At 41.3% G+C, this 27,627-nt stretch overlaps 4 protein-coding genes across 7 annotated transcripts in view; 1 reads left to right on the plus strand and 3 right to left on the minus strand.

The window, feature by feature from the left end:
* Positions 1-2,623: 2,623 nt before the first annotated feature.
* Positions 2,624-8,020, minus strand: LOC104932215 (insulin-like growth factor-binding protein complex acid labile subunit). The gene is made up of 6 exons (XM_019261695.2): positions 7,862-8,020; positions 5,932-6,347; positions 5,589-5,734; positions 4,155-4,323; positions 3,907-4,069; positions 2,624-3,645 (listed from the first exon to the last, which is right to left on the minus strand). Exons 2-6 carry the CDS (start codon positions 6,235-6,237, stop codon positions 3,353-3,355), a joined length of 1,077 nt encoding a protein of 358 aa, XP_019117240.1. The 5' UTR covers positions 6,238-6,347; positions 7,862-8,020; the 3' UTR covers positions 2,624-3,352.
* A 776-nt stretch (positions 8,021-8,796) lies between these two features.
* On the minus strand, positions 8,797-10,849 carry LOC104929949 (uncharacterized). The gene is made up of 6 exons (XM_019261697.2): positions 10,644-10,849; positions 10,466-10,537; positions 10,237-10,355; positions 10,070-10,127; positions 9,866-9,960; positions 8,797-9,754 (listed from the first exon to the last, which is right to left on the minus strand). The coding sequence occupies exons 1-6, from the start codon at positions 10,686-10,688 to the stop codon at positions 9,031-9,033; spliced, it is 1,113 nt and encodes a 370-aa protein (XP_019117242.2). The 5' UTR covers positions 10,689-10,849; the 3' UTR covers positions 8,797-9,030.
* Positions 10,850-14,105: 3,256 nt separating this feature from the next.
* Positions 14,106-20,264, plus strand: pex12 (peroxisomal biogenesis factor 12). Of its 2 annotated transcripts, none has more exons than XM_019256235.2 (4): positions 14,106-14,294; positions 15,689-15,848; positions 17,661-18,196; positions 19,352-20,264. In XM_019256235.2, exons 2-4 carry the CDS (start codon positions 15,726-15,728, stop codon positions 19,797-19,799), a joined length of 1,107 nt encoding a protein of 368 aa, XP_019111780.1. In that variant the 5' UTR covers positions 14,106-14,294; positions 15,689-15,725; the 3' UTR covers positions 19,800-20,264. The 2 variants fall into 2 exon arrangements, with proteins under 2 accessions (XP_019111780.1, XP_019111781.1); XM_019256236.2 differs by having other exon boundaries at positions 15,692-15,848.
* Positions 20,265-26,156: 5,892 nt separating this feature from the next.
* hdac5 (histone deacetylase 5) overlaps positions 26,157-27,627 on the minus strand; it is a 51,876-nt gene continuing 50,405 nt past the window's right edge. For all 3 annotated transcript variants that reach the window (XM_019256233.2, XM_019256231.2, XM_019256230.2), the window contains one exon: positions 26,157-26,830. In XM_019256233.2, the coding sequence (XP_019111778.2) occupies positions 26,791-26,830 (40 nt within the window). In that variant the 3' untranslated portion in view covers positions 26,157-26,790. The remainder of the gene's footprint in view (positions 26,831-27,627) is intronic.

Here is a 27,627-nt window from a genome sequence, read left to right on the forward strand (position 1 = left end):
TTAAATAGAAGAACATAAGAATTAGGTTATAATCAGAAAAGTTTGTTTTCTATGTCAGTATAATATTTTTTTATCAAATGTTATACCATAAAACTATTTATGGACACAGTCTACATGGCCTTGTCAGTAGATCATGTTTTTTTTTTAAAGAAAGCATAAGTATATAATAATGGTAATTAACTGATTTTATTATTTATTTATTTGTTTTGCTTAAAATCTGCTATACCAAAAACAAAAATCCTGAGATATAAGTTGTCAGTTTGACCTTATAAAAAGTCAAAGTTAGTTAGTTACATAATTCCATTTGGAAAAAGTTTGGCAAGAGCGTCCGGTTTGTATTTCTCCTGTTAACCCTGATCAGTCCATGACAGAATGTAATGAGGCTTCTGCAGCGAAGGTTTATTAAATGGTTTTTCAACACACTTGTCGATTCAGCTGGGATATGACTAGCCATGACCCTGATGAACACTTACAGAAAATGGATGGATGGATGAATGAAAGGTTTTTCAACCCATCAGGTACAGCACTGATATGTAGGCTGAAACACAAATAAGTCCTGTGACGCTGCATTCATTTAAGGTTAGGTTGGATATGATAATTAAGATATAATAGAAATATTATATAACAGAAAAACAAGAGTTAGATACACTATATCCAAAGGTAACGAAATTGTGTGTGGAGCACAACACAGAGCAGTAGTTACATTTTCAAATAAAACATATATATTTGTGTATTTGTACTGCTCAAAGATCGAGAAACATATATATTTGTGTATTTGTACTGCTCAAAGATCGAGAAATTTATAATTAACCAACTAATATTATCATCATCATGTTCTCACATTATATTTTATTTTATTTACACATGAATAACCCCTTATTTATATGATATGGACATTATCAGGTGTCTCCATCTGCTGGACAGTCAGGGCTGTTTACACTTTGGTGTGTGAGCTCTAAACAGTCTGTCTGTGGTGAGTTGGAAGATCCTGAAACATACATACTATACGTATATATTCCCAGTACTAACTGGGATTGAATTGTAATGCCGGGACACCAGGACTTCAGTGTAACAACTCTCCCCAATAACACTACAGGACTCTTGACCAAATTCAGCACATGACAGCACACACACACATATATATATATATATATATGAAGCGGAAACAACACGTATAAACCTTGTGAGAGTTTCGCCAATCCAGGCTTACCTCGTTTTCCCCTGTATCTACAGTAGTCTTAATGCTAAACTAAGCTAAGTGAAGTTAATTGCCTACTTTTTCCAAATAAGCATATTTTCTAAAATAGTAAACATTTCCTAAATAACAACTCATAATTTTTCCAACATCCTCTTTCAGTCAGACACACATTACGGAGATAAAACTGAGTTGAACATCTTAACTTCCATGGAACCAAGGTTCCTTTCCATTAAGCAAACAAGCATCCTTGCTTCCTTCACTTCCTTATATTTGACGATGCATACCCTATGGACCAAACAGGACATTTCACTGTGAGTCGTATCCACCAACCCCCACCATTTAGTTTAGTCTGAAATATCCATGCTGCCAGTCAGGCACTGTGAAGTAAATCTCTCTTTAATCCCTGTTGTTCCAGTCTGTTGTGTTCAGCTGTAAAAACCTGTTCCAGGTTCCAGGACAGTTTCCCAGAATCTGTCTCTATTCATGGTAAGAACTGTCCTCCCCTTCAGCTTTTATGGCTGAATAAGTTTGAGATCACCACATTTTCTGTTTGGATCAACATGATGGGTCTGGGTAGTCCTGCTTAGATGGTGGGTTATCATCAGTCTGGTTTTACTGTGTTCAGTGGATAGACTGGTCTGAGACACACTGACATTAGCTTGGCTCTGGGATTTGAGGTGCCTAAAACAAAAGAGAAGAAACGTGACTCCTGCGAGTCATCAAGTATAGAATAGTTTTTTTTGAAGAGTTTTGTTGGTTTTCTCTGAGGGGATCAGAAGGAATATTACAAAGAAGGCACACAACACTGATAAAAGAATGGCAGTCAGGCTGTTAGGCCTTTCTGTATCTTCTTCTTTAATACCCCCCAACACACACACACACACACACACACACATTTAATAAATGTATTCCAGTCCAGCAGTAATCATCTTGACATCTGTCCTTTGGCCTCAATAGGACTGTTTCTTTCCCTCCATCAGTCCAATAGTAATCCTCTGTGGTGTCCAGAGACATATGGTCCACCTAAAGACCTCTGTCTCTCCTGCTGACAATATGTGTGATTGACCACCGGATTGTAAAGAGAAATGCTTCAAATGTATTTGGACATTTGACAGTCACAGACAGGGCCTTTCAGAAGACTGACACTGAGTGGTATTCTTTTCCTATGTGAAGTGTTCTCTTGTCAATAGAAAAGTGAAGAAATGGTACAAGAGATCAATGCACACCCACCCCAGTCTTTCCCTCATCAAATACTTGCTTCAAGATATCCACAACAATACCACACTTATCTGACTATTGTCAACAAAAGGAAAGTTGACGGCAGTATAGATTGATTTTTATATTTTTTTTTAGGTGTTCTTGGAGTTTGACCATTGTCTTCCATTGACCATTCTTTCTATCTGTCTCTTGCAAGCATTTAGACTTTCGGGAAGTGCAATACTAAATTTGTGAAATACCCTTTTAAACTAGTCTTAGTATAGAGCAGCACAACTATGTCCTTATTAAATCTTTACTTTAGGTACGTGGAAAATATTTGAAACTGTGAAAGCGCTCCCTTATTTTTCTTCATCACTGTTGATGGTCACTTGATCATTTTTTTTTCCATATTATGAGATATTTTCTGTATTTTCTGGATCACATTTGCATATGAGATAGAGTATTCTGAAACAAAGGCTATCCAAATATGAAACATGATAAAGAGAGTAGCCACTGAAACCTGTGTTTGGCTTTAGTTCCTGTAAAATTTTTGATATTTGCTTTCTGACTGTAACTTTTCACTCACACTGTGTTGTCTGGAGTTGAATATCAGGATATGCAAAACTCACTGGAATCATGTTGCATGCGCATAAAAACATTACTTATATTATAACCGTTAGGTGTAGGATTTGAATATTCTGGACTTTGGAAACTCCAAGTAGTGGCTAAACTGACAGAAAAGAACACATAGAATGCATCATTATCTCTTGAATTGTTCCATCCAACCCAAATGGTCCTCTAGACACACAAAGGAAACAATCATTTGTCCATTCAAGTAATCGTCCTTTTGTGTCAGTTATCCATCTTCTATGCCATCACTAGAGGAACCTGGGAGTTTGAAGTGTCCTCTTTCTCCCTGTTTATTATTTATGATGCAGCTTTTTCAGATGGTGGTCTCTACGTTTGCGTATGCGACTCCGTGTCCCACTTCTTCCCAGGATTCTTCTTCCTGTTCCTCTCCGCCATCACCAGAGCCGCCACCACGGTGACCAGCACAGTGACGGTGATGACAAGCACGGTCGCTGTTTCAGCGATGCAGAGCTGGCTGTCGACCCAGGCCAGGGAAGCCCCTGCCAGCTGTGGCGGGCCCCGGCACGTCACATTGCGGTAGTCGTCGATGTGGAGGTGGCGAACGTGCAAGATCTTACTGAAGACACGATGCAGCTCACAGTCACAGTTCCACGGGTTTCCTGTTGGAGCAACAGGAAAGGTAAAAGTAGAGATCTGAGAAACATATGCATTATGGTTTGATGAAGATAGTTGTACTCATAACCACAACTTTGGGTCTAGATCTTAATGGTTAGATGTTTGAGCAGATTCAAAATATAATAATATAATAGAGTGAATAAACATGTTCATGTTGCGAGCAAAAGTGGTGTCTTGTCGCTCGATAAACACCAACAGTTAACACAAAGATGAACATTGGTAATGGTGGCAGTGACATTGGAAACCTGATAGCTGGATGTGTGTAGCTGTTGTATGAAGGCTGATGAAGGTCTTAAACTTGAGGTGGTGCAGATTGTTTCCGTCCAGAGCAAGGACTGCCAGACTGTAGAGAGGAGCCAGAGCGTCATTGTCTATCTGAGAGATGTTGTTGTTACTCAGCTGGAGGACCTAAACAGACAGACAGGTAATTAGACAGACAGGCATACAGAGAACATGGTATACTGTACACACAGGGTCAGAGTCATTTATGCACCTCAAGTCCGGGCAACATATCCAGGCTCCCCTGTTGCACCACGTTCAGCCTGTTGTTGTGCAGGTAGAGTTGTCTAAGCCTGGAGAGGCCCCTGAACACACCGGAGCCAACTGACACCAGCTGGTTATAACTGAGGTCCAGCTTCTCCATGTTGTCCAGATACTCCAAGCTGACAGAAGGAGGGAGCGACAGGTACAGGGTGAGAAACAGCAGCCGGAGAACATCCAGTCCACACAGGCTGAATACTGGTGTCTGTAGCTCCATCCACTGGTTGTTTTGTGGAGAGCCACACATGGCAAACTGCAGTGTGGGATAAACCTGCAGCCAGCAAGATATTTTTGGCCACTTGGGGACAGTATAAACAAGCTGTGAGCACAATGCTGACATACTATGATTTAAATTGATATGGTGAACTATTATTTACACACCCAGCAGAAACAGCATGGAACGTTTCTGTCCATCTGATGAATGTAAATGCAATTGTCATTATCTTTTAGCTCTGTTTGGTCTCTACAAAAGCATATCTCTTGTCTCATGTCTCTTTAGCAGCGAGACGTTCAGGTGTCATTGCTGTCATTGTTGGTGCTGAGTCTTTACTGAATATTGTCAAAAATCACATTATGACAGTGGTGAAACTGAACCATAACAGTATATTGTCAGGCCTGAAACCAATTCATACTAATGCATACTGTTGCGAGGGATCAAGTTTTTAGTTTCAAGTCTTTTGGTTTCCACTTATCGACTAAAATGCTGTCTGAACCCATCAGATACTTTTTTATTAGATTTTTGTTTATTTTGCCCCCAGAGGCTAAATCATCTGGTTGATGGGTTTCAAGTTTGAAACTTTACATTTAACAACTACCTCAAAACAGGTTTTGTTATAACCGTGGTTAGAGATGTTCAAATATAAGTGAAAGTGTTCTAGTATAGCTCACGACCTTGTTCTCATGTGACTGCATGATGGATCATGAGATCAATAGGTGGACTGCTGCAGTTTCAGCAGTAATGCAGACTGTCATGTTGATGAATGAACTAAGCATGAAGATGAAGCTCTTCATACATCAGTCAATACATCTTCCAACCTTCAGCTATGGTCTGAAATTTGGGTAAACACCAAAAGTTCACTTCACAAAATGTCTGTACTGAGAAGGTGAGGAATTCAGACATCCAACTTAACTGAAGCTTGTTACTGTGGGTACACAGTATTGCAGCAAATGGATCATGGGTAGTGTAGTATGATAAACATAATTAATACTTAAATTCTACTAATGCCAGGAGTGAATGAATTTATGGGAACAGACTCTCTTCAGCATGAAGTATAAGCAATGAGTGCCAACAGTGCCTCCCTACCCATCAGTCCCTGCTCTAATGAGCTGGAGGAGGCTGATAGGAATATGGAACACAATGACTTTCATTGCAACAGACAGACAGTACCTGTATCCAGATATATGATTTAAGTTGTTGTGCTCCAGTCGCAGCTCTCTGAGAGCGGACATACTAGTTGAGAAGTCGACAGGGAGAGATGTTAACTGGTTCCAGCTGAGATCCAGCTTCTCCAGGAACGACAGAGAGAAAAATGCCTGTGGAAAGAGAAGGCACAGCCAGAAAGACAGAGAGAAGTATAAATTTAACTATTGTGTCAGCCCTTCTTTTTCTTTGTCATGGGCCCAAACAAACAACTTGCATCCTCTCTCTACTCCCCTATTGTTCCCTGTTCAGCATTGTGTCCTGGATGAATCAATCATTCTTTCACCTTCCTCCATCCCATCATTCCTACCTGTGGTTGTATGTCTTGTATCTGACTGTTGGCCAGCACTAGAACCCGTAGGGACCACAGTCCAGTGAAAGCTCGAGTGCCAATCAAACTCAGATTGTTTCCTCCTAGCTCCAGCAGCCATGCGCCGTGCGGGAGGCCCCTGGGAACGTGCTCGAACCCACGGCTACGACAGTCCACCAGGTCACCGTGCTCGTAACAAACGCACTGATGTGGACACGACCACGAGCCATCGACGGATGGAAAAAGGGATGGAGGGGAATAAAAGGCAAGAAGGAAGAGGAGAAGGGGGAGGAAAATGAGACACATATTTCCTCGGCAGGAGGAGGGAGGGCAGAAAACTGTGGAAAGTTGAATGAAGTTTGGTTGTTTAATTCTGACGTTCTCTCCGCCAGGCCTCGCAGTCAGTGTAGCCGCAACTGTACATAAGAAAGCAAGCAGAGAATGGGTACAATTATTACATAATTTAATTCTATACATTTAGTTACATTACAGACAAACTAAACAAAACACAACATTGACGAAGACACGGAGAAATATTAGCATTCATTTCATCATTCAAGTCCTTCTCACCCAATTCACCAATTCCTGCAGGAAACACCTGGCTATTTGTAGAATTCTGACCCCTAGTTGCACTATGGAGCAAAACTTTTAGGAGTGGGTTTTGTTTAAAGAAAATAGCTTTCCAGTGGAGAAGAAGAAGATATACTTTATTAATCCCATGAACGGGGAAATTCTTTTTACACTCTCTTTATTTACATGCATTTTAACCCAGGTACACACACATGCAGTACAAGGCATAGACATGCAATTTTGGAGAGAGATGGTGGAGTGATGGGCAATCCCCCCAAGAAGCACCTTGCTCAGCGGCACCTCTGCAGTGCCCAGGAGGTGAACTGGCACAGCTCCAGCTACCAGTCCACCTTCCATATTTGGTCCATGTGGGACTTGAACCGACCACCCTCCAGTTCCCAAGCCAAGTCCCAATGGACTGAGCTACTGCCGCCAATGGAGAAGGAACATGAATGGAAATATTATTTGGTTTGTTTACATGCAAACTAGGGGACATTTAAGTATAAAAATATTGACTAGTGCAACTTTAAAATATCAATTAGACAATAACAAAAGGTGTCGGGGTCCCCTTCTTAACCTCGGGAGCGACTTAAAAGCCCAGCGTGAAGGATTTAGCGGCATCCAGTGGTGTAGCTGCAGATTGCAACTCTCTCGTTTGCCCTCTCCTTCTTAGCATGTAGGAGAAACTACGGTGGCCCCAAAATCTACAATAAAATGTGAAAGGCCTACTGTAGAAACAACTGTTTCAGCATGGTGGACTTTGTGAAAGAGGAGATATAAAAAGCTCAGACAAAATGATTCTTATTTTCAGGTGATTATACAGTAATGAACATTTCTGCCATAAATATGACAAACTGGACCTTTACATCAAGTACGACGTAAGCCTTTCATATAATGGGAAAAAAATATGCATACAGATAACATGTAGCCTAATCATAACTTACTTACTTTAGATATTTCTCATAATTGTCACATTTGTTTTTAACATAGGTTCTTCATCCAATGTATCCTTCCTTTCCCATGAAAATGTAATTACATAATCACAGTCATTAAGAGCAGAGCAGCAGGAAGGATTAAACTGAGTAATTCTGTCTGATATGCACAGTGACTTAGTATAAAAGCATTAATTTATTTTCATATTAAGTAATTTGGTTAGTTATTTCCTGATAACTCTCTCAATATCAGTACTAATAAATGTTGTTTTATACAGTGATTGCCCACATGGTTAAAACAAGCAGAGGAACAGTCTGTGAAAACACTGAGTTGTATTTTTACATTTGTAATTAAAATCAAACATAAAATAAGAGAAACAAGATCCACAAGACCAAGATTTCATCTTTCAGGTTTAAATCCAACTCACCTCTGCTGATGAGGATCCCAGACAGCGTCCATACTGGATCATCAACTCGTCTACTGGATGACAGTGAGGCAAAGAGCAGACAGCGACGATGGACAGAGAGAAAAACAAAGACAGTGCAATGATGCTGATGGAGACTCTCGGTGCAGTCAGCTGTGTCAGTAATCCTCTAATCCTCTCCAATCACCAAATGTTTCCTCTCATCCACTAAACTCTGGCGGCTCATCTGATGTTTTTTATCATGTCTCGACCTCTGAAATGAGATGGACTTGTTTCCTATTAATACCACTGGGGAGACTTGGTGTCCCTCCATCCATCTGTTTCACTGAGTTTATTATTATATAAAGACATCTTGTGAAGATTTTACATGTGTGTGTTTGAATCAGTGCTGGTCTCTTACAAGGCAGGATTTAAAACCGAGTATAGCCGACACTCTTTTGGTCCCAGAAGACCCTGACAGCAGTGTGTTACTGTTACTGTTACTGTTACTATCAGCCGGTTTGTTTCTTGATATTTTGGGCATATGCACCACTAATATTGTTAACCTTGGTATGCCTTCAACATGTGTGTTTTAGAATTCCAGCCTGTCTGCTAATGCAGATAAAATGGTACTTGGAGATCTTCCAGACTTCCTCTTTAATTATCAACACAAAGATACTTTTGACATTGACTTGACAAGAATTCTCCTATATAAGACTGTGTTAACCCTCATATTTCAAGTTATTGGTAGAATTGTACCCATGTGTACAGGCTCAGCACAGCTCCACAACTGATATTACACTTAATACTACCTACTTAATAGTGCATAGTCTTAAGTAAATCTATGTGGTTGAAATAGTTTGTTTTCCCTGGTTGTTTTTATCACCAAAATAAGAAGTATTGATTTTTAAATAAATATTTAGTGCACTACACAGAGTTCCTGTATCATGTTTTTCTGAATGCATTTTTTTTTATTTACAACAAGTGAAATGAACAATAAAAAAAACTAAAGTAAAGAAAAGTGCTGTTAAAGTAGAAACCACAACAGAGCCTGATTCTGGATTGCAGTATGGGCAGAAGGTTTAGCTGGAGCTGGTAGAGTAGTAATGACAGCAGAGACCATTCCTTTGATCTCCTCCTGCAGACCAGGCTCCTCATCTTCAGTAGAGCTGGTACTGGCCTCTGCATCATCATCAACAAAGGTCTGGTTCTGGACTGGGTTCTGGCTGTTTCTCAGTTTCATCCAGGCTTCTGGTGAAGATACTCTGGACAGCAGTTTGTGCAGGTTGAGCACAAGTTGTGAGGTTATCCTCCACTGCAGAGTTAACAGGAGGTTCATCAGGGGGGGCCAGGGGATGTGGTAGAGTAGGAACCACAGCCGAGTCTGGTCCTGGTTCAGTTTCATCCAGGCTTCTGTCAAAGGCATTCTGGATGTCAGTTTGTGCAGGAGGTTCATCAGAGGGGGTCTGAACAGCTTGTGGAGTCTGAGGCTGAAACAGCGCACATATCTCTCTCACTGCAACATCAGTGATGGTGTTCAGCACCTCTGCTGCAAAGCTGTTAAGCCGCTTCACCAGGACGTCTTGAGGGTAACCCTGTCTAACCTTTTCCTGGATAGACAGGACCATGTTGTCTCTGATGGAGGAGGAGAAAGTGGCCTGAAGGACCACAGAGGACAGAGCCTTGGATACCCGGTCCTGAACTGCTTTTGTCACCCCAACAGCCATTTTACTCAGCTGCTGGGAGGGCATGTTGAAGGAGGTGTTTGGAGGGGGCAACCAGAAGCCCTGCAGGACTTTTGGAAGCACTTTTAACACCACCTCCATTGGGCAGAGCAGTTTGGACTTGGGGCCTTTTTGCTGCTGCTCGGTCAGGATCCCGGCATACTTCAGGGCCTGGCTGATGATCTTGGGATGTCTGCAGGTTACAGTCATTCAAAGTTAGTTTTAAAAACACTTCAAAGCAACACAGAGACATCACAACCACTGAACTTCAACTGATCATGAATGCATGTCAAATCTGACTCACTGAAAATGAGGAGGGACGGCCTCTGGACAGCTGAGCAGCCTTCTGGCTTCAAACTCAATGTCTCTCATCTTCATGCTGTTGTTCACCTCCCACACCTCAAACAAGGAATGACATATCATCAGCAGATTTGACATATTCACACAATAAATCAGGTAACAGGTGATTCCAAAGTACTGTAGAGTCTTTTCAGGATTGTGGTCTTACCAGCTGAAGAAGAGGCCTGACGTCAGCATCATAACCGTCCAGGTCAAACTCCCAGAGCCTTCAAACAGAAAACACAAGCTTCATCTCCACTGTTCCCCTCTTCCTCATTACAGACAGATTGGTGTGACATGAGCAGAGATGAGGTCGGCTGTAGGTAGGTAACTTACTGTACTCTCAGTGTCTCTCTGCTCTGCTCAACCAGCAGCTCACTCATCTTTTCAGCAGTCACCTCAGATGGGAGCTGGTTTTTCTGCTGAAGCCTCATCAACTGAGACATCAGTGCAATCTGAACAACAAGGGATCACATGTCTTTATGTTAAAGTACAAGACAAAATGTGTGAGACTTTACCTGCTTTTTTAATTTAGTGGAGACGTGAAAGCTATAGTGGGTCTTACCATACACTTATAAGAGGGCAAGTGCCAGCAGATCTGCAGAGCTCGCTCATATATGGGTGTGTCAAACAACACCTGTGAAGGAAAGAAGATCACGTTGCTCAATGGTTTGTTATACAGAGGTTTAACTCCACCAGAACAAGTTTACAGTCTAAGTCCAGTGTAAAACACTCTCACTTACCCTGATGGGTCTGTAGATGGTCATTCTTCCTTCAACAGAGGACATTTTGTTGCTGTATGTCAAAATACAGAACAGGTTCAACGAACAGGTTTAAAGGACAAAGCCACAGCGAAATTCTCACAACGATTTTTCAGTCCAACCAACGACTCGAGAGTTTTCAAACAGAGAAGATCTTCCAGACACAAGTGAACAGTGTGTGTTCAGGTTGAAGAGTGAGTGAAGTCTGAAGAGAGACTCTCACCTGTTGTTTTATAGAAGGAATCCATTCTAGAATGCTTCTTCTAGAATGGCTGAAAGTTCTGTTCATGGCACAGATTTGGGTCAAAGGTCACCTGATTGACTAGGGAGGTCCAAGGGACATTATGGAGAATATAAATGTCTGGATATGTGTGATAATGACCAGATAGATCAAAAATCATCATATTAAGTTCACAACCTTCTTATATATGCAATCAAATGCAGTGAGAATGAGCACCAGATCTGTCCAAGACCATGGTGTATGTGTGTCTATTAAGTCTGTGGCTGATTTTCAGCACAATGACATCGCTGACTAATATGAATAAAAAAATATCATTCTTAACATTACAAGTTCTTTTTCCCACCTACAGTAGAGCAGTAGTTCACATTAAAACTCCTGTAATAAATTAATTTTGAATTTTTTTTACAAAATTAATTTCAGCAACATTATCAAGTTTTTAAATCCTGCCATAGACTGAATAGGAGTTAAATACACATTTAGAGTTAAAATCATTTAATCATCAGCTAAGTGGCTGGATAACACTGCCAATCATTGTAAAAAGTGACCAAGAGTAAAATAATGAATTCTGTTTGTCAGTAATCAGACGATGAACATGTCAATGACCCTGGTGTCAATTTCTTGTTTCCTCTGAAATGTGTAGAATCTGGTATATCGGGGTGTGATGAAACTAGATCACAAGATCATGGCTTGTATGTGATACGTTTATATTTATTTAGACAAAGACGTACTGAATTAATTACAAAAAAGTAAACAATCACTCTGTTAGTCTTATTATTTGTCTTTTGTTTCAGTCGTCTCTTTTCCATTCCTGGTTGATTTTTGTCGTCAAAATAAAAAACTGACTCAGGACCCCACACTGTCATTAGTTTTATCCAGCATATGAACTATGTAAACTGAAATGGCAGGAGCCTCAAATAAACATTTCAGTTGATATATGCATTTTTTTATTTGAAAGTAGCCTGTGTTCATAGTTGATCATTTTAATGTTGGGTAGTTAAATCTATACCAAAGTCTCATTTTTTTTTATAACCTGATCATTGTTTTGTATTTAAAATATGAATTCACAAAATAACTACAGCTGTCAAAAATATACACTGGAGTAAAATTATGAAGTTACTGTTGGAGAATTTGGTTGGATATAACTGAATTTGAAATATTTATGTATGACACACAGTTTCCACTGGCATACGGGTCTAGGTGGGTCCTGATTCATAACCCAACCTTGAGGCTCTGTCTTGAGTTTAGTTTCAGCTTTAAGCCTTTCATTATTTCAGTTTTGTGCTTTTATGTTGCATAATAATGTGTTTAACCAAATTCTAATCAAATGTATATATTTTTACATATAGTTTACATATAGTCAAATACATTATGAAATGTATTTGATAAACACCTCTAAAATTAGACATCAACAAGAGTGGCTCCTGTGTTACTAATGAGTGTCTAAAGGTCCATAACATTTAAGGATATGTATAGCCAGAAATGGAATATATTAATCATAACTGTGTTTTTATGTGTGTGTGTATATTAACCTGAAAATAAGAACCGTTGTGTTTTTGTTGTTGTTTTTGAGACCTTTAAGTATTTTAGGTGACATTGTGCTCTCATTTTTGCTCATTCACTTCAGTTCAGCTTTATTTATTTATTTATTACTTTATTTATTTATTTGCCTTGTGAGGACACAGATACAACACACACACATAGAACATTGTTGATCATCACGACACACACACAAAATTATTTGATTTAAAATTCAATGAGTTGACATAATAAGATAATTAAAGACATTAATTGTGTTAGACAATTCATTAATTAGACAATTAAGACACTATTGTGCTGTAATATGTTTTAATTGTGTCTGCCGGGACTGCAGAGGAAAAGTAGCTGTAAGCTAACTCTTATGTTACACTTGTGTTTATGTTTAATACTGTACATGTTATGTTTAAAACTGTTTTCTTCAGTTAAATCAAGAAAAAACTGAGGTCATTGTTTTTGGCAATAAAGAGAAGAGGGTTGCTGTCAGTAAACACCTTGAGTTACTGTCTCTAAAAACTAAAGACCAAGTCCGAAACCTTGGCGTATTGATAGACTCAGATCTGACCTTCAACAGTCACATAAAATCAGTCACCAAAACAGCCTTCTACCAACTTAAGAACATATCCAGAGTTAAGGGCTTTATGTCCCAAACAGATCAGGAGAAGCTGATCCATGCTTTCATCTCCAGTAGACTTGACTACTGTAATGGTCTTTTGACTGGACTCCCCCAAAAAAGTATCAAACAGCTGCAGCTCATTCAGAACGCAGCAGCTCGAGTTTTGACCAGAACAAAGAGATCAGAACACATCACCCCAGTTCTTAAGTCTTTACACTGGCTCCCAGTTAGCCACAGAATAGATTTTAAAGTTCTGCTACTAGTTTACAAATCACTGAATGGTTTAGGCCCACAATACATAAATGAAATGTTAGTAGAATATAGACCCAGTAGGGCTCTGAGATCTACGGACTCAGGTCAGATAGTGGAGCACAGAGTTCAAACCAGACACGGTGAAGCAGCATTTAGCAGTTATGCTGCTCACAACTGGAACAAACTACCAGCAGGACTGAAATCAGCCCCAACCCTTAGCACTTTTAAATCCAGGTTAAAAACTTTTCTTTTTTCACGTGCTTATGGCTGAGCTCTTTTAAAGAACTTTTAAAGAATTTTTAATCATAATCCAGTGATTCGTTTATTGTTTTAAATTGTTTTCAAATTTGCTATTTTAATGATTTTAAATGACATTCTGATGTTTTTAATTAAATTTTCTTCTCTTTTTATTTTTTTATTTCTATTGCTATTGCTTGTCTTAATGTCAAATGTTTTTCCTTGCCTCTGTAAAGCACTATGAATTGCCTTGTGTACGAATTGTGCTATACAAATAAACTTGCCTTGCCTTGCCTTGCCTTACATGGTCCCATTAAATGAATGAATGAATATAAAATATAAAATACTCAATATTCATCCTGAACTCCTGAAAACTCAATGTCACTTTGTGTGTCCTGACACAGAGAAGAAAACATGAATGACAACTGAAAGCTTGTCAGCTGTAGCTCTTACATCATGTAAATGTGTGAATATTTAGAATAAAATCACAACATGAACCATCATTACTACGCACAAAGCCACCGGAAGCACGTACAGCTGCGTCGTGACGTCGTTGAAATACACGCGGAAGTGGCGGTTGTTGTGGACACTGCAGTGGGACAGAGAAATGACAGCAGACCAGTCTCTGCGACTGCACTGCGACGTGGACAGAGACACGCTGAGTCTTTAAGTCATGGCGACGAGGCGCGACGACACGGAGACGACGACGACACAGTCCTGCTAACTTTGGGCTAACGGCTAACGAGCAGCAGAGGTATGACGAAGTGTCCCAGTCAGTAATGTTACTCTGATATAAAGTGTCCCAGTCAGTAATGTTACTCTGATGTAAAGTGTCCCAGTCAGTAAAGTTACTCTGATGTAAAGTGTCCCAGTCAGTAATGTTACTCTGATGTAAAGTGTCTCTGTGACCAGGCTGTCTGCTCTGTGAGCCCGGAGCTCCATTAACACATGAGCCAAAATGAGCCAAACGTTTTTTAAAGGTTTCATTTCAAACCTTAAAAAAACTTTCCTGTCATCCAGCTGCACATTCATAATGTACACGTGGGCTCCGAATACAAACAGAACACCAGGCAGTAACAGTGTAAACATAAAGAATATGAAATATCAAATCAAATATAAAAGGAAACACAATAAAAGCTTATTCACTGAAATGTAGCAGATAAATACATCCTGTGTAGCAGCAGGATGTACAGTGAAATAGACAATATGAATAGTAACAGTTATCAGTGCAATGGCACAGTGTTCATACAGTGTGATGCTCCGCATCCTTTCAGCTGTGCAGCCAGGTCAACACTACATGTGCTGTGCCGTACTACAGAATCTGGTATCGATCCGATATCAAGTAAACGCAGGACTAGTATTTCCGATACAGATACCGATAGTTTTTATTTTAAAAAACAGCTTCTCTACTTTCGTGTAGGGGAGAGAAATATATTGTCATTTATGAAATGAATGCATCATCAATATGCAAATATAAGAATATTAATGTTCCTTTGACAGTTAACAAATAAAACAATGGTTTTATTATATTCAGCCATATTCACACGTCAGGTTTGAGGTATCTTTATATGGGAACATAATGATTCATCTGACTAAAGAGTCTATATTTAATCAGTCTGCTGAAATTACAACTCTGATGAGCACTTACACTGAAAAATGAACTAATGCTGGAGATGACTGAACTTTAACCTCTGTAATTCAGCTGTGAGCCTCTGATCTCGGTCTGGTACTGGTTTGGAGATTCACCTCCTGCTCCTCCCGTTTACTACTTTGCAGCTCAGAGTTCTCTCTCGTCTTCTCTTTTCTTCTTCTCAACAGCACTACTGTCAGTGTGCATACTTCAAACTACCTGTACACAAATGTAAATATGGTTAACATTGTGCCGTCTGTCAGTCAGGCAGCGTGTCAGTACATTCAGATATCCAGCAGCCTAATGTGACTCGAATGTCACTGTAATTACTGTATGACCAATATGCCTTCCAATATGAAATATTGGCCCGTTTATGGAAAGTTTATTTCTCCAACAGGTGAGTGGATGCGTCACTTCACTGTGCTTCAGCAGTAACTCTTGTTCTAGATGTTTGAAACTTGATGTTTTGATGCACTGCTCCATCAAACTAAACCAGAATGTCCTCTCGTACTGTGAAGTAGAGAGTCTCAGCGTCATCGTGGTCCTGCAGCAGCCATGGCCGAGGCCGGAGCCCACCTGACCTCCACCGCTGTGAACGAGCAGCCATCCATCTTTGAGGTCCTGGCTCAGGAGTCTCTGATGGATGCGGTGAGACCGGCGCTGAGGCACGCTGTCAAGGTGAGAGTCACCTTATACTCACTGTACTGTACAGATCAGAATCAGAATCACTTTTATTCAGCAGGTATGTGAACACACACAAGGAATTTGCTTCCAGTTATATATACACTGCTCAAAAAAATTAAAGGAACACTTTGAAACCATATCAGATCTCAACAGGAAAAGAAATCACACTGGATATCTTTCCTGATATGGACTGGGTAATGTGTTAAGAACAAAGGATGCCTCATCATTAATGGAAATGAAAACTGTCAACCTACAGAGGGCTGAATTCAAACACTTCCCCAAAATCAAAGCAAAAAAATGATATGTCTTTGTAGCAACTCCTAATGGTACTCAGTAGTTTGTATGGCCTCCATGTGCTTGTATGCATGCCTGACAACGTCGGCGCATGCTCCTAATGAGATGAAGGATAGTGTCCTGGGGGATCTCCTCCCAGATCTGGACCAGGGCATCACTGAGCTCCTGGGCAGTCTGAAGTGCAACCAGGCAGCGTCAGATGGACTGAAACATAAAGACCAAGAGGTGTTCTATTGGATTTAGGTCAGTCGAGCATAGGGGTCAGTCAATGGTATCAATTCATTCATCCTCCAGGAACTGCCTGCATACTCTCACCACATGAGGCTGGGCATTGTCGTGCACCAGGAGGAACCCAGGACCCACTGCACCAGCGTAGGGTCTGACAATGGGTCCAAAGATTTCATGGTGATACCTAATAGCAGTCAGGGAGCCGTTGTCTAACCTGTAGAGGTCTGTGCATCCTTCCAGGGAAATGCCTCCCAAGACCATCACTGACCCACCACCAAACCGGTCATGCTGAATGATGTTGCAGGCAGCATAACGTTCTCCACGGCGTCTCCAGACACGTTCACGTCTTTCACATGTGCTGAGGTTGAACCTGCTCTCATCTGTGAAATCACAGGGCGCCAGTGGCGGACCTGCCAATTGTGGTGTTCTGTGGTAAATGCCAGTCGAGCTCCATGGTGCCGGACAGTGAGCACAGGGTCTAGTACAGGACATTGGGCCCTCAGGCCACCCTCATAAAGTCTGTTTCTGATTGTTTGGCCAGAGACATTCACACCTGTGGCTTCCTGTAGGTCTTTTGTAGAGCTCTGGCAGTGCTCATCCTGTTATAGATAGATACTGGTCCTGCTGGTGGGTTAAGGACTGTCTACAGCCCTGTCCAGCTCTCTCAGATTAACTGACCATCTCCTGGAATCTCCTCCATGCTCTTGAGACTGTGCTGGGAGACACAGCAAACCCAATGGCCCATATTGATGTCCCACCCTGGAGGAGTTGGACTACCTGTGCAACCTCTGTAGGGTCCAGGTACTGCACCATGCTACCTGTAGTGACACAGCCTGAGGGGGAAAAAATGATCTTGTGTCTGGATGTTTTGGCATACAGAGAGAAGAGAGAACTTTAAACAGGTTGTGACCAGGGGTGTGATGGTCTGCAGAGATGTTACTTGCCCGTTTCCTGACTCTGGACAGGTACAGGTCCTGGATGGAGGGCAGGCTGACACCAGTCATTTTCTCTGCAGACCTTATTGTCCGTTGCAGTCTGTTCTTTTCCTGTTTAGTGGCCTATCCAAACCAGACAGTGATGGAAGACTGAATGATGGCAGAGTAGAATTGTGTCAGGAAGTACAACCTCTGCTGTGACAGTGTTGGTCTCCCACTACAGGTCCCGGGAGATTGTGGAGCCCAGAAACCTGAAGGTTTCAACATCAGTCACAGATTGTCACACATTTATCGATGCAGCTTATGGAGAAAACGGTTTGTTTTGATCCAACTGCTAATTTCTTCTCAGGTTCTGGCCGAGTCCAATCCGTCCCGCTTTGGCTTCCTGTGGCGTCGCTTTGACGAGCTCTACCTGCTGCTGGACCTCCTCCTCCAGAACCACTTCCTGTCTCGCTGCAGCGCCTCCTTCTCCGAGAACTTCTACGGCCTGAAGAGAGTTTCGGGAGGGCGAGGACTTCCTGTTCACCTGGGGCTGTGCAGGAAGTCACACTGGCGCTCTCTTCTTCTTCTCTGCCTGGTGCCGTACCTGCGCGCCAAGCTGGAGGCGACACTGGCGCAGCAGAGGGACGAGGAGGACTTCTCCATCCGGCTGGCACAGACCAGGAGCCAGAGGCTGTACCGGGCGGCCGTGGCGGCGTACCCCTATGTCAGCTCGGTCTGGCAGGGCTGGGTCTTCTGCCAGCAGCTGCTGTTTGTCTTCGGAGCCTCCAGGACTCATAGTCCTCTGCTGTGGCTAGCCAGGGTCAGACTGGCACGACTCAACGCTCAAGATATCCGAGACATGGAGCTGAAGAGCGACAAGATTGGCAACCCAGCTGAGGGGAGGTACTGGCACGTCTATTTTGCCCTGCTCTGAGTCTGACAGGCAGCACTCATTTGCTGCCAGTCAGCTCTTTCAATCAGATACCTAAGTCTGCCGGCTGCACAGTTTGCTTAGGGTCTGCCATCCACTGAAGGAGATCATGATTTGAACATAAAGTAGCTGAAATAAAGAAAAAATTCTAAAAACATATTCAAACTGCTAGAATCACATGCGACTTGTTTCAGTCACAGTTCAGCTCTGCTCTGACGACACGCTGCATCCAATTCTTCTTTTACTCTTTGATGACGGTTTTGGAAATCAAGCTCCACAGATGGAGCAGAAAAGGCAGCCTCATAAGACATTTTCCAGATTGACTGTGGTAATAATAAATAAGAGTTGGCCTCAAAACCAGCATTAAACAGGCCCCGGGGCTAAATTATTGAATAATATAGTATTGATAAATTTCAACGTTGTCGGTGTGCTGTCAGTATCAGAGAAATGAAGACAGATTAGTTTTATCCCTCTTAAAGAACAACAAAAAAGAACCAGTAAGAGTTAGGGTTGCAAAATTGGTAGAGGTAGAGTTGGAAACTTTCCATGGGAATTAACAGTAATTTATGGGAATAAACTTGGAATTTACAAAATTGAAGGTTGGCCCTTAACAGGGAACTTAAATATAGTTGGGGAAAATATATTTTAGCATAATCGTGACTAAGACAACCAGATTTCATGCAGGTCCACTTGAATATCTGCTGTTCCTCAATCACATGCACATAGCACACTGCTAACTGCAGGGCTACTGAGGCCACGCCCCCTACCTGCACAGGTGATTTCTGTACCTGGACCACACTTTAGAGCCCAGAGCACACATTTGAGCTCGTGGACTACATAATATTGTTTAATAAAACAATTAAAACTTTTCCGTTTTGGAATATTTCCAAAATTCCCCAGCTTACCTTACCTAATTTCTGGAAATTTACCAGAAACTTTCCACCTCCTTGAACTAGTAAGACTACGGTTTGCGGTCCAGTGTACAGGATTTAGTTCCGGATAAGCAGTGTTTGGTTAGTAGTTCTGTTCAGTCTCCCTGATGGCACAGACCAGGTTATGGGTATGAAAATATTTTAGCATGAGGCCCACTGTCCGCCACCCACAATGCATTGTTCTTCTGTTTGCAGCCTGCTGCAGCGAGCGTGGTGGTTGATGTCACAAGCGGCGAGGGGCGTGGCCGTGTCCCTCTCCACCTCCCTCTCCATGGGCGTCTTCTTCCTGCAGTTCCTGGAGTGGTGGTACTCGTCAGAAAACCAGAGCACCATGAAAACCCTCACATCCCTGCCCGCTCCTCCGCCCCCACTCCACCTGCAGGAGGAGGAGGAGCAGCAGAGCGGCCGGGATTCTTCGCCAGCCTTGGCCAATCACAGCGAAGAAACTCAGACCACCACCGACCGCAGGAACTGCCCGCTGTGCCGGAGGCTTCGCACAAATGCCACGGTGCTGTCCACGTCCGGCTTCGTCTTCTGTTACCGCTGCATCTACACGTACGTGAAGGCGAACCACCGCTGCCCCGTCACCGGGTACCCGACTGAACTACAGCACCTCATCAAGATCTACTCGCTGGAGAGTTAACTTCAGACTGCTGTCAGAGGACAGAGTTATGTAAAGATAAAAACATACAGTATAATACTGTATTTTTTTTATTTATTTTTTGGTTAAGTACACTGTGATTTCTTTTTGATAAAATAATATACGAGGTTAATTAGATGTGATGCTGGAATCAGCTTGTGTCACATTGAATACAATTAAGGATTTTCTTAACTGCAGTAACTGTACTCACTTGGTTGCAGCTAATGAATATTTTAATGTGACGTCAATCTTTTGTTATAAAATGAAATAAAATGACATAAAAGAAAAATAATGATAGCATGTACAAATGCCTTTGAGCGACAGTTCAAAATGAATCAGGAGAAGACAGCTGTGCAGTGACGTTTTAGCATTATAATTTTCATCTAATAATTCATGTTGGGAGATAAAATGTAAAGAAAATATAAACGAAAAATAAAGGAAAAATATTAATGAAATAAAAATTTAAAAGGGGGGATGCTTTGGGATAACTTTGGGTTTTCAGTATTTCTAAGGTCCTGACCACTGTCTTTTTTTTTTCTTTCTTTGTGCTCATAAACATGAATATTTTTATTTTAAATCAGACCTCTGAAAGTTAAACTTCTCACAAATATTTCATCTAAAACTGTTATGTGTGAAAATGAAAAGCTGAAGCTGGATGCTGTTAAGTTAACACTGTGGTCAACAATGGTTCCCAGCCTGGGGTTTTTCTTGATTTTAAGGAAGTGTATATATATATGTATTTTTTATATAGTTGGCTTATATCACCATTTATTATTCAGTATTTATTTCTATGAAGGAAACCAAATAAAATGAGCAAATAAAATGCAGCTATCAGATAACTCATCTGATATTGACAAGAATATTCTGTTATTGTTATGTATTGAATAGAATATAAAATGTCACTTAGTCAGGGGTCATCAGTTCACTTAAAGGACCATGTAGGATCTCATGGTATCTAGCAGTGCAGTTGCTAATAGCAACCCCATTGTTTCACCCTCTACAGGGAAACTATGAAGGCTGGGAAACGTGAAAAAAACAAACAAAAAAAAACGTGAATCTACAGTAGAGCAAGTGTTTAGTTTGTCCGTTCTGGGCTACTGTAGAAACAACATAGTGGCCTCTGTGGAAGGGGACCTGCAGCACCTGTGGACGTAAAAGTCTTATTCCGGTCAGGTCACAAAAACATGATTCTTATTTTCAGTGTAATGAAAATATGTATGCAAAGTATATTCAATTTCTGTCATATTCTTTAAATGGAGCCTCCTAAATTGTACACACCTTTAATGATAGAAAAGTGGTCCCTTAAAGATTAAAGGGTTGGAGCCACGACATAATGAAGAGCTGTAATACGTGATGTTTCTGATTCTGTGGTGACACTGTTGAGTTTGGAATCTTCAAACCATAAAAGAACAGGGAGATGCAACGTGAAGTCGGTGAATTGCTTTATTGAGTTTCCAGACAAGTTTAACAACAGGCCCACTTAAAAAAAACAAAGAAACAGATAATCAGGATCAACATCACAACATTACAGTGAGTAAAAAATAAAAAAGGGGGGCTTTATTTAAATGTCCGCAAACCCCCTGAAATGAAACTGAGTGTGAAGAATCACAAGAGTCACCTTCTTCCCTTTTTTAAGCTCCTGCAACACAATTCAGCGACAGGAAATCAGGACAAGAAGAAAAAAAAAAACGGGCTGAAACTTTCGGAAAAAAAAAGGGACAAGTATCATCATCAATAATAGTCACAGTAATAGATTGCTCGAATAGCGTGTATTGCACATGTGTACACATATATGCACTTTATATACATGTGAGTCGGCAAGAACTAGACACATGTTGTATTGTCGCAACAAGAAAGAATCTGGATTCAAACGACAGCACAGACAGGTAATAGTCAGGAATGTGCTTGTGATCAGTTCCAACGAAACTGCTGTTTTTTTTTTGTTTGTTTTTTTCTTCCAATTTTTCAGTCACGAGAGCCGGACGAGAGAAAGGTAACAGAGAGAACATCTCCCCTCGAAAAACACGAGGTAAAAGAGAGAGAGAGAGAGAGAGAAGGTGACAGTCACACTTGATACTGAACCTCCTCTGTCCCACCCGAAAAATCCAAAGATACCCCTCCAACCCACCCCGACGACCGCATCATAGCAGGACACTACATTTACACCACAGTATCAAACATATCAAGAAATATACAGTATTAACTCGTGTAGCAAAATATTCTGTGTGTGTGTCGTCGTGAAAGTGTGTGTTTCACATCAATATGTGTGTGTGTGTGTGGGTGGCAGCGACAGTAAAGCTGTGCCGCCTCTGGACTGGGGAGGTTTCATCGCGCTGTCGGCACCAGTCGTTGTATTGTTAAGAGTTTTAAAGGTCTGGGATAGCAACCCCCCCACTGGTGCGGATGGTTCTCTTGGTGCCCCCCTTTTTCATTAAGACTCAGGACCAGAGCCCAGACGGCCATGGTGCCTCCTCTGAACTCCCGTTTGTGCCGGTACAAACCAACCAGAACCGAGCTGCACTGAAACAACCTCTTAGAACTTCACAGTCCGTAATCTGTGCTTATGTGTTTCCCCCTCTGATCAGCCAAGCAGCAACCACCCCGACATAAAGGGTTGAGTCAGTTTTGTCACAGAATGGGTCTTATTTTTGTTGTTCTGGTTGTCATTTCTGTTGACGACAAACTGATAATTCAATGTAATGGCCCAGTGGGTCATCAGAGAAATCAGGGCATTGGCGGGTTAGAATCATGACTTTAGAAACGCAAATATTTGCTTTGATGGTTTCAAACGAACAATCGTTTGATCAACCTGAAAAGCACTCTTTGGTTTAACTGCTCACAACTCAAACGTATTCAATCTACTAAAGGTTGCTAGCAGACAAATGTCACAGGCCAAAAAAGATAGTTTGCTAATCTAAACCAAGGTAAAAAACTGGTATGGTAAAATTGTCACGAAATGTACCTGAAAACCTTTAGCGCAGGTACAACGGGGTTTGTTGTGTCTCTTGCCTTATCAAACATATTTTTTTTATTAACGTTCTTGCGTTCCCAGATTAACTTGGTGAATACAGCATTTTTATTTATGGGAATGATGAACAAAACTACAAAAAAGGCCCAGCTTGTAACCAGAAATAACCCAGTGATTTGAAAAAATAGAGCTATTTTAAGCTGCAGTTCCTCTAATGACCACTAGATGTCGCCCCAGTGACAGGAAAAATACCAAATTCTTCAACAGACAATCAGAATCTATTACTTGTTTGTGGTAATTTTATAAAATATTTCAGAACATATTAAGGCATTTTAATGGGTTATAAATAGCTTCACTTGTCAGCTGTGGTAGTTGCTGCTTGCTTGTCCCACCACAGCTGTTTCTGTTGTTCCTTTGCGCCCCGCCTGAACTCCAGTCGAGCTCAGATGTCGGCGGCTATCGTGTTCGATAATTTTCATGTCCAACTACCTCCCCAACAAGAGGCACTACTATTACTGACTGCTGATATAATGGACACAATGGCCTTAGTGTTTACATTAGTACAAAAAGACTGCACTGAACAGCCTGGAAACACAGCTCAATAAATCAATCAATCTGTTGATCAATCAATCAATACTTTGTCCTTTCCACTTGACAGATAATAAACACACAAACAGCACTCAACCACAGGGAGCTCCACGAATGATGTAAGCGTGTGATGCTGTCTGCTGTGTTACCATGGCAACGTGAAAGCTGGACAGACTCTTTCTCTCTCGCTCTCTGCTCTAAGTCACTGCTGTCCTGTCAGTGTTGTATTGCTTTGAACAGAGGAGACCCTGGAGGAAGCAGCGTGAGCTACAACACTCGCTACACCACCGAGGGTTCTGGCAAAATGGACTTTAGTGAGGTTGAGGATTGTGTCCGGCAGAGTCAGCTATACAAAGTGACTCTGAACTGTTTCTGACTTGAGTTTCTGTAGTTGTGATTAATAGGCTGGTCCAGTTCTGAAACGTTGTGTCCACTGGGGGGAGAGGAACGTTCGCTTATGTCTCCAGCCTCCGATAAGTTTTGTCAGTTTGTAAAAAAATGATACACATCTCTGAAAAAGAGCTCTAAAGCTGGAGCTGGAGGTTGGAGGTGGCACTTGCCTGCCACTCAGTGAACCCAAGCTTGCTGTAATTCGCATGTTTGAGCCATGGTGGCCAGCAGTGAATGGGATGTTTATGGAGTGAACTTGAACAAACCTTTTGAGTTCCTGTTCATACATTTTAAAGCTTTTATGAGTTCTAATAGGTTGCTCACAAATAGCCAAAAGGTTCAGAGCCAATCGTTAGCTTGTGATCAAACAATTTATAAAGATACTTTTGATTGATCTCTTTATGTAACAAAACAATTATGCAGTCTTGGATCATCATTTAAGCCATCAAGTGGTTCATTAGCCCTGATGCTGGAACAGCGTGGTGGTTACAGAGCCGTTTAAACCATTTGTTACAGTGAGAATATTAAAAACAAATTTTTCCTATCCACTTCAATGTGGGGAAATGATAACTGCCAGCAAAGACACTAACAAAAACATATGATGTGTCTCTCCATTCACTTCAGTCATTTTTTTTTATTTTTGTGTTGCACACTGTTAAAAAAAAAAAAATCACATAATTGCATGCAAAAATGATTTTACTGCCCACAGCTGGCTTTGTGTTGCCGCTCCTCGACTGTGACAAAATAGCTAAGACTCTGAGGTATTCTATTTACTGACCCCACGACTGTGGTAGCTTCTGCTTGGCTTGCTGACCTGCACGACACTTTTAAAATGAAAACTGCTCTAAGTGACTTATGACTCATTAGCTAAGCTATCAAGCTAATAATCTTGGACATCCATGGTTTTGAACCTTCTGTTCCCACTGGGACTTCTTGCGCTATCTTTGATTTATATGGTGTGAAGTTTAATGGAAGCAACCTTTCTTGGGGGTACGTCGCATATTTTTGGTTTTACAATGTTACAATTACCTCACATTTTTCCCCATCTTATGTGTCAATACATAAGATTTTTCAACATTGCTGCTATAATAAACTTTTGGAGCTGGTCGGTGACTAAAATGTCAGTATGATTGCGCTGTGACAGTCAGGGCTAATGAATAACAGAATTCAAGAAGGGGCTAGCGAACTCCCAGTTGGACTACAAAAAAGCATCATTGCTGGACCGACCTATTACCCAATCATAACCTTTGACCTTGATATCCACTTTTCTGTAGTTGGTGCTGTTTATCTGTAGAGGGCAGCGCTGCGTGGACGGTCCTGCCAGAGGAACCTGCAGCTCGCTGCTCAACCTCCAACAACAACAACAACAACAACAACAACAACAACCACTACGACGACAACATCCAGCCACCTTCAACATCTGTAAACAAACAGCTGGTGGTCTGATGACATCAGACCCATGTGCTTACTTCCTGTCAAACAGCCAAACCTTTAAAACATATATATATATATTTATATAGAATATTATTTTTTCTTTTTTTATACAAAAAGAGAAAGTATTTTGTGTTTTTATACATATATGTATGTACAGATATAGAAAAGTGACCACACTGAGTCTGCTGTGACATAACTGTAGGCGACAGGACAGGAGACAGTATTTACACCAAACAGGAAATATTACAATAAAAGAAAGAAAGAAAGAAAGAAAGAAAGAAAGAAAGAAAGAAAGAAGAGGGATGTGGTGGTCGGTGTGCGGTGTTTCATGCCACAATCCCACAATCCCCCTTTCAGAGAAGAAGGGACAAGGGGGCTCAGGGTCACACGACTCTCAACCAAAAACAACAGAGAGAGAGAGAGAGAGAGAGAGAGAGAGAGAGAGAGAGAGAGAGGAGTGGTGGTGTGACGTGATGCAGCTTCATTAAGTACATATTCCAAAAGAATGAATACTGCTGAAACAGGCCTGATCCTGAGACACTCACCAGATCCCATAAAAGTCTGATTGAATATTATTATTTAACGTTACATTAATATTCAATGGAGATTTTTACTGGAGATGTCTAGTGTGTAGTGATGGCTTTAGAGGCTTTTCTTCAGTCTGTTGGGAATACCTGGTATGAACGTTTGGAAAGAAAACACAATTCTTCCTCTGCAGTTGAAATACATTTCTGAATATAGATTGATATCAGCTTGTGGTTTTCTCTCTCGCCGTCTCTCACGGTTGCTAAATATTGAGATAAGAACAAATTAAGGCATCCAGATGAAGAAACAAAGACTTGAAAAAAATTTAACTGACCGACTGAAACAACAGCAGTATGTGTGTGTGCATCAGTGTGTTTCTTCAGTCCTGATTGGCTGGTTGGTTTGCTGAGATGCTGCGGCGATGGTGTTTTTGTGGTTTCTGATTGGACGGTTAGTTTTTTTTTTTTTTTTTTAAAAAGGCACCTAGTTCCTCCTCCTCCTCTGCTCATTTTAAAAACAGGTTATTATTCCTCCTCCACCAGCCGAACCTCCATGTGTTCGCTCAGCCTCGTCTCTCTCCGACCGACAGACAGACAAGGAGACAAGTCGTCTGCTTGTTGTCATTCATTCTGATTCAAATTCAGGTTTTCCCACAGTCGTCGTCCCGCTGTGTGGAAACAGAGGAGTACGGACTAAAACAGAAAGACAGAAGAGCGACTGGGTGGTGGAAAGGAAAATTCAGTGGTGCCGTGTACAGGTGGTAAAGTATATAGGTCACAAGACGTGTCTCCTCGCTGACCCGCTCCTCCTCTGGTTTCCATGGAGATGCTAACAAGTCGTCTGCTCCTCCTTGGGCTGATGAACCAATAGAAAACAAACGTGTCCATGTTTTTCATAAGCCCCGCCTTCTCCTGCCTCCGTACTGTTCTCCTCAGCCAATCGGAGTCCTCCACAACGGCACTATTCCACTCACACTGCTGTGTGTGTGCCTCCTCACACTCTGCGGAGGAAGAGGAGAAGGAAGAGGAAGAGGAGGTGCCAGAAGGAGGTGAATGTGGAGTTTTTGTGTGGTTCTTGTTTAAGCTCCTCCTACAGTACAGGCTCTTCTTCCATTGGCTCCTCTGTGGACCTGTGGGCAGTTAAAAAAGCAATTCATTTTAGTTTTGTGTTACACCTTGTGACACAAATGCTTAAGCACTATCTCATAATAGACCCTTTTTAAGCCCCGCCCATTTTTGCTCTAAGCTCCAATAACATTTGAAATACATTTTTAAATTGGCTAGCCAATGTTATCAAAATGGTAATCACTAAAGCTAATCTACATCAATCGTTAGCTAGCATCTTGCAGCAAAACGCTAGCTAACTAGCTAGATAATTTACAGCAACTGTCAGTTAGCCAGTCAGATTACATTTTTGCTAACGTGAGCTAACGCAAGATGAGATTATATATGTTGCTCTTATCTTTTAGTCATCTACAAAATGTGCTTGCCTTTGTAATGTAGATGAACGTAACACATAAGCATATCTCAGCTCCACTGTTATTGGAGCACAGAGCAAAAAGAGGTGACTTGACTAGTGGCTGTTGTTCATAGTTACTTTGTGTTGCTTTGAAGTTAATGTAACTACATTTTTTTTGATTGGTGTTCGTCAAGGATCACTGTTAGGACCCCTTCTGTTTATAGTCTATGTAATATTGATTTACCACAACAGTGACAAAACAGCTGTTCTAGCCGCTCCAATTGTGGATGTGTCTGTTACTATGTTTCCTCTCTTCATTTAATTTCCACTTTTTTAAGTAAACAGGGCAACTAAAAAGCTAATGCTTAATGCTGCAGACAGTGGCAGAACCACTAATATCAGCACTTGACTGACACACGTCCAAGTTTGTACTGTACTTCTATACTCTGTGTACTTCTGGTTCCTTGA

The sequence above is a fragment of the Larimichthys crocea genome, chromosome XII (genome assembly GCF_000972845.2).
Source record: "Larimichthys crocea isolate SSNF chromosome XII, L_crocea_2.0, whole genome shotgun sequence".
NCBI lineage: Eukaryota > Metazoa > Chordata > Actinopteri > Sciaenidae > Larimichthys > Larimichthys crocea.

Excerpts from the sequence above, each read along its gene's own strand:
- LOC104932215 (XM_019261695.2), bottom strand. The coding sequence starts at position 6,237 with ATGTGTCTCATTTTCCTCCCCCTTCTCCTCTTCCTTCTTGCCTTTTAT. Across the intron at positions 5,735-5,931 it reads TACAAGACATACAACCACAG|GCATTTTTCTCTCTGTCGTT; the intron begins GTAGGAATGATG and ends CTCTTTCCACAG. Across the intron at positions 4,324-5,588 it reads AATCATATATCTGGATACAG|CTTGGAGTATCTGGACAACA; the intron begins GTACTGTCTGTC and ends TCCTTCTGTCAG.
- pex12 (XM_019256235.2), top strand. The coding sequence starts at position 15,726 with ATGGCCGAGGCCGGAGCCCACCTGACCTCCACCGCTGTGAACGAGCAG. Across the intron at positions 15,849-17,660 it reads CGCTGAGGCACGCTGTCAAG|GTTCTGGCCGAGTCCAATCC; the intron begins GTGAGAGTCACC and ends ATTTCTTCTCAG. Across the intron at positions 18,197-19,351 it reads GGCAACCCAGCTGAGGGGAG|CCTGCTGCAGCGAGCGTGGT; the intron begins GTACTGGCACGT and ends TTCTGTTTGCAG.
- LOC104929949 (XM_019261697.2), bottom strand. The coding sequence starts at position 10,688 with ATGTCCTCTGTTGAAGGAAGAATGACCATCTACAGACCCATCAGG. Across the intron at positions 10,538-10,643 it reads CCATCTACAGACCCATCAGG|GTGTTGTTTGACACACCCAT; the intron begins GTAAGTGAGAGT and ends TTTCCTTCACAG. Across the intron at positions 9,755-9,865 it reads GCCGTCCCTCCTCATTTTCA|ACATCCCAAGATCATCAGCC; the intron begins GTGAGTCAGATT and ends TGTAACCTGCAG.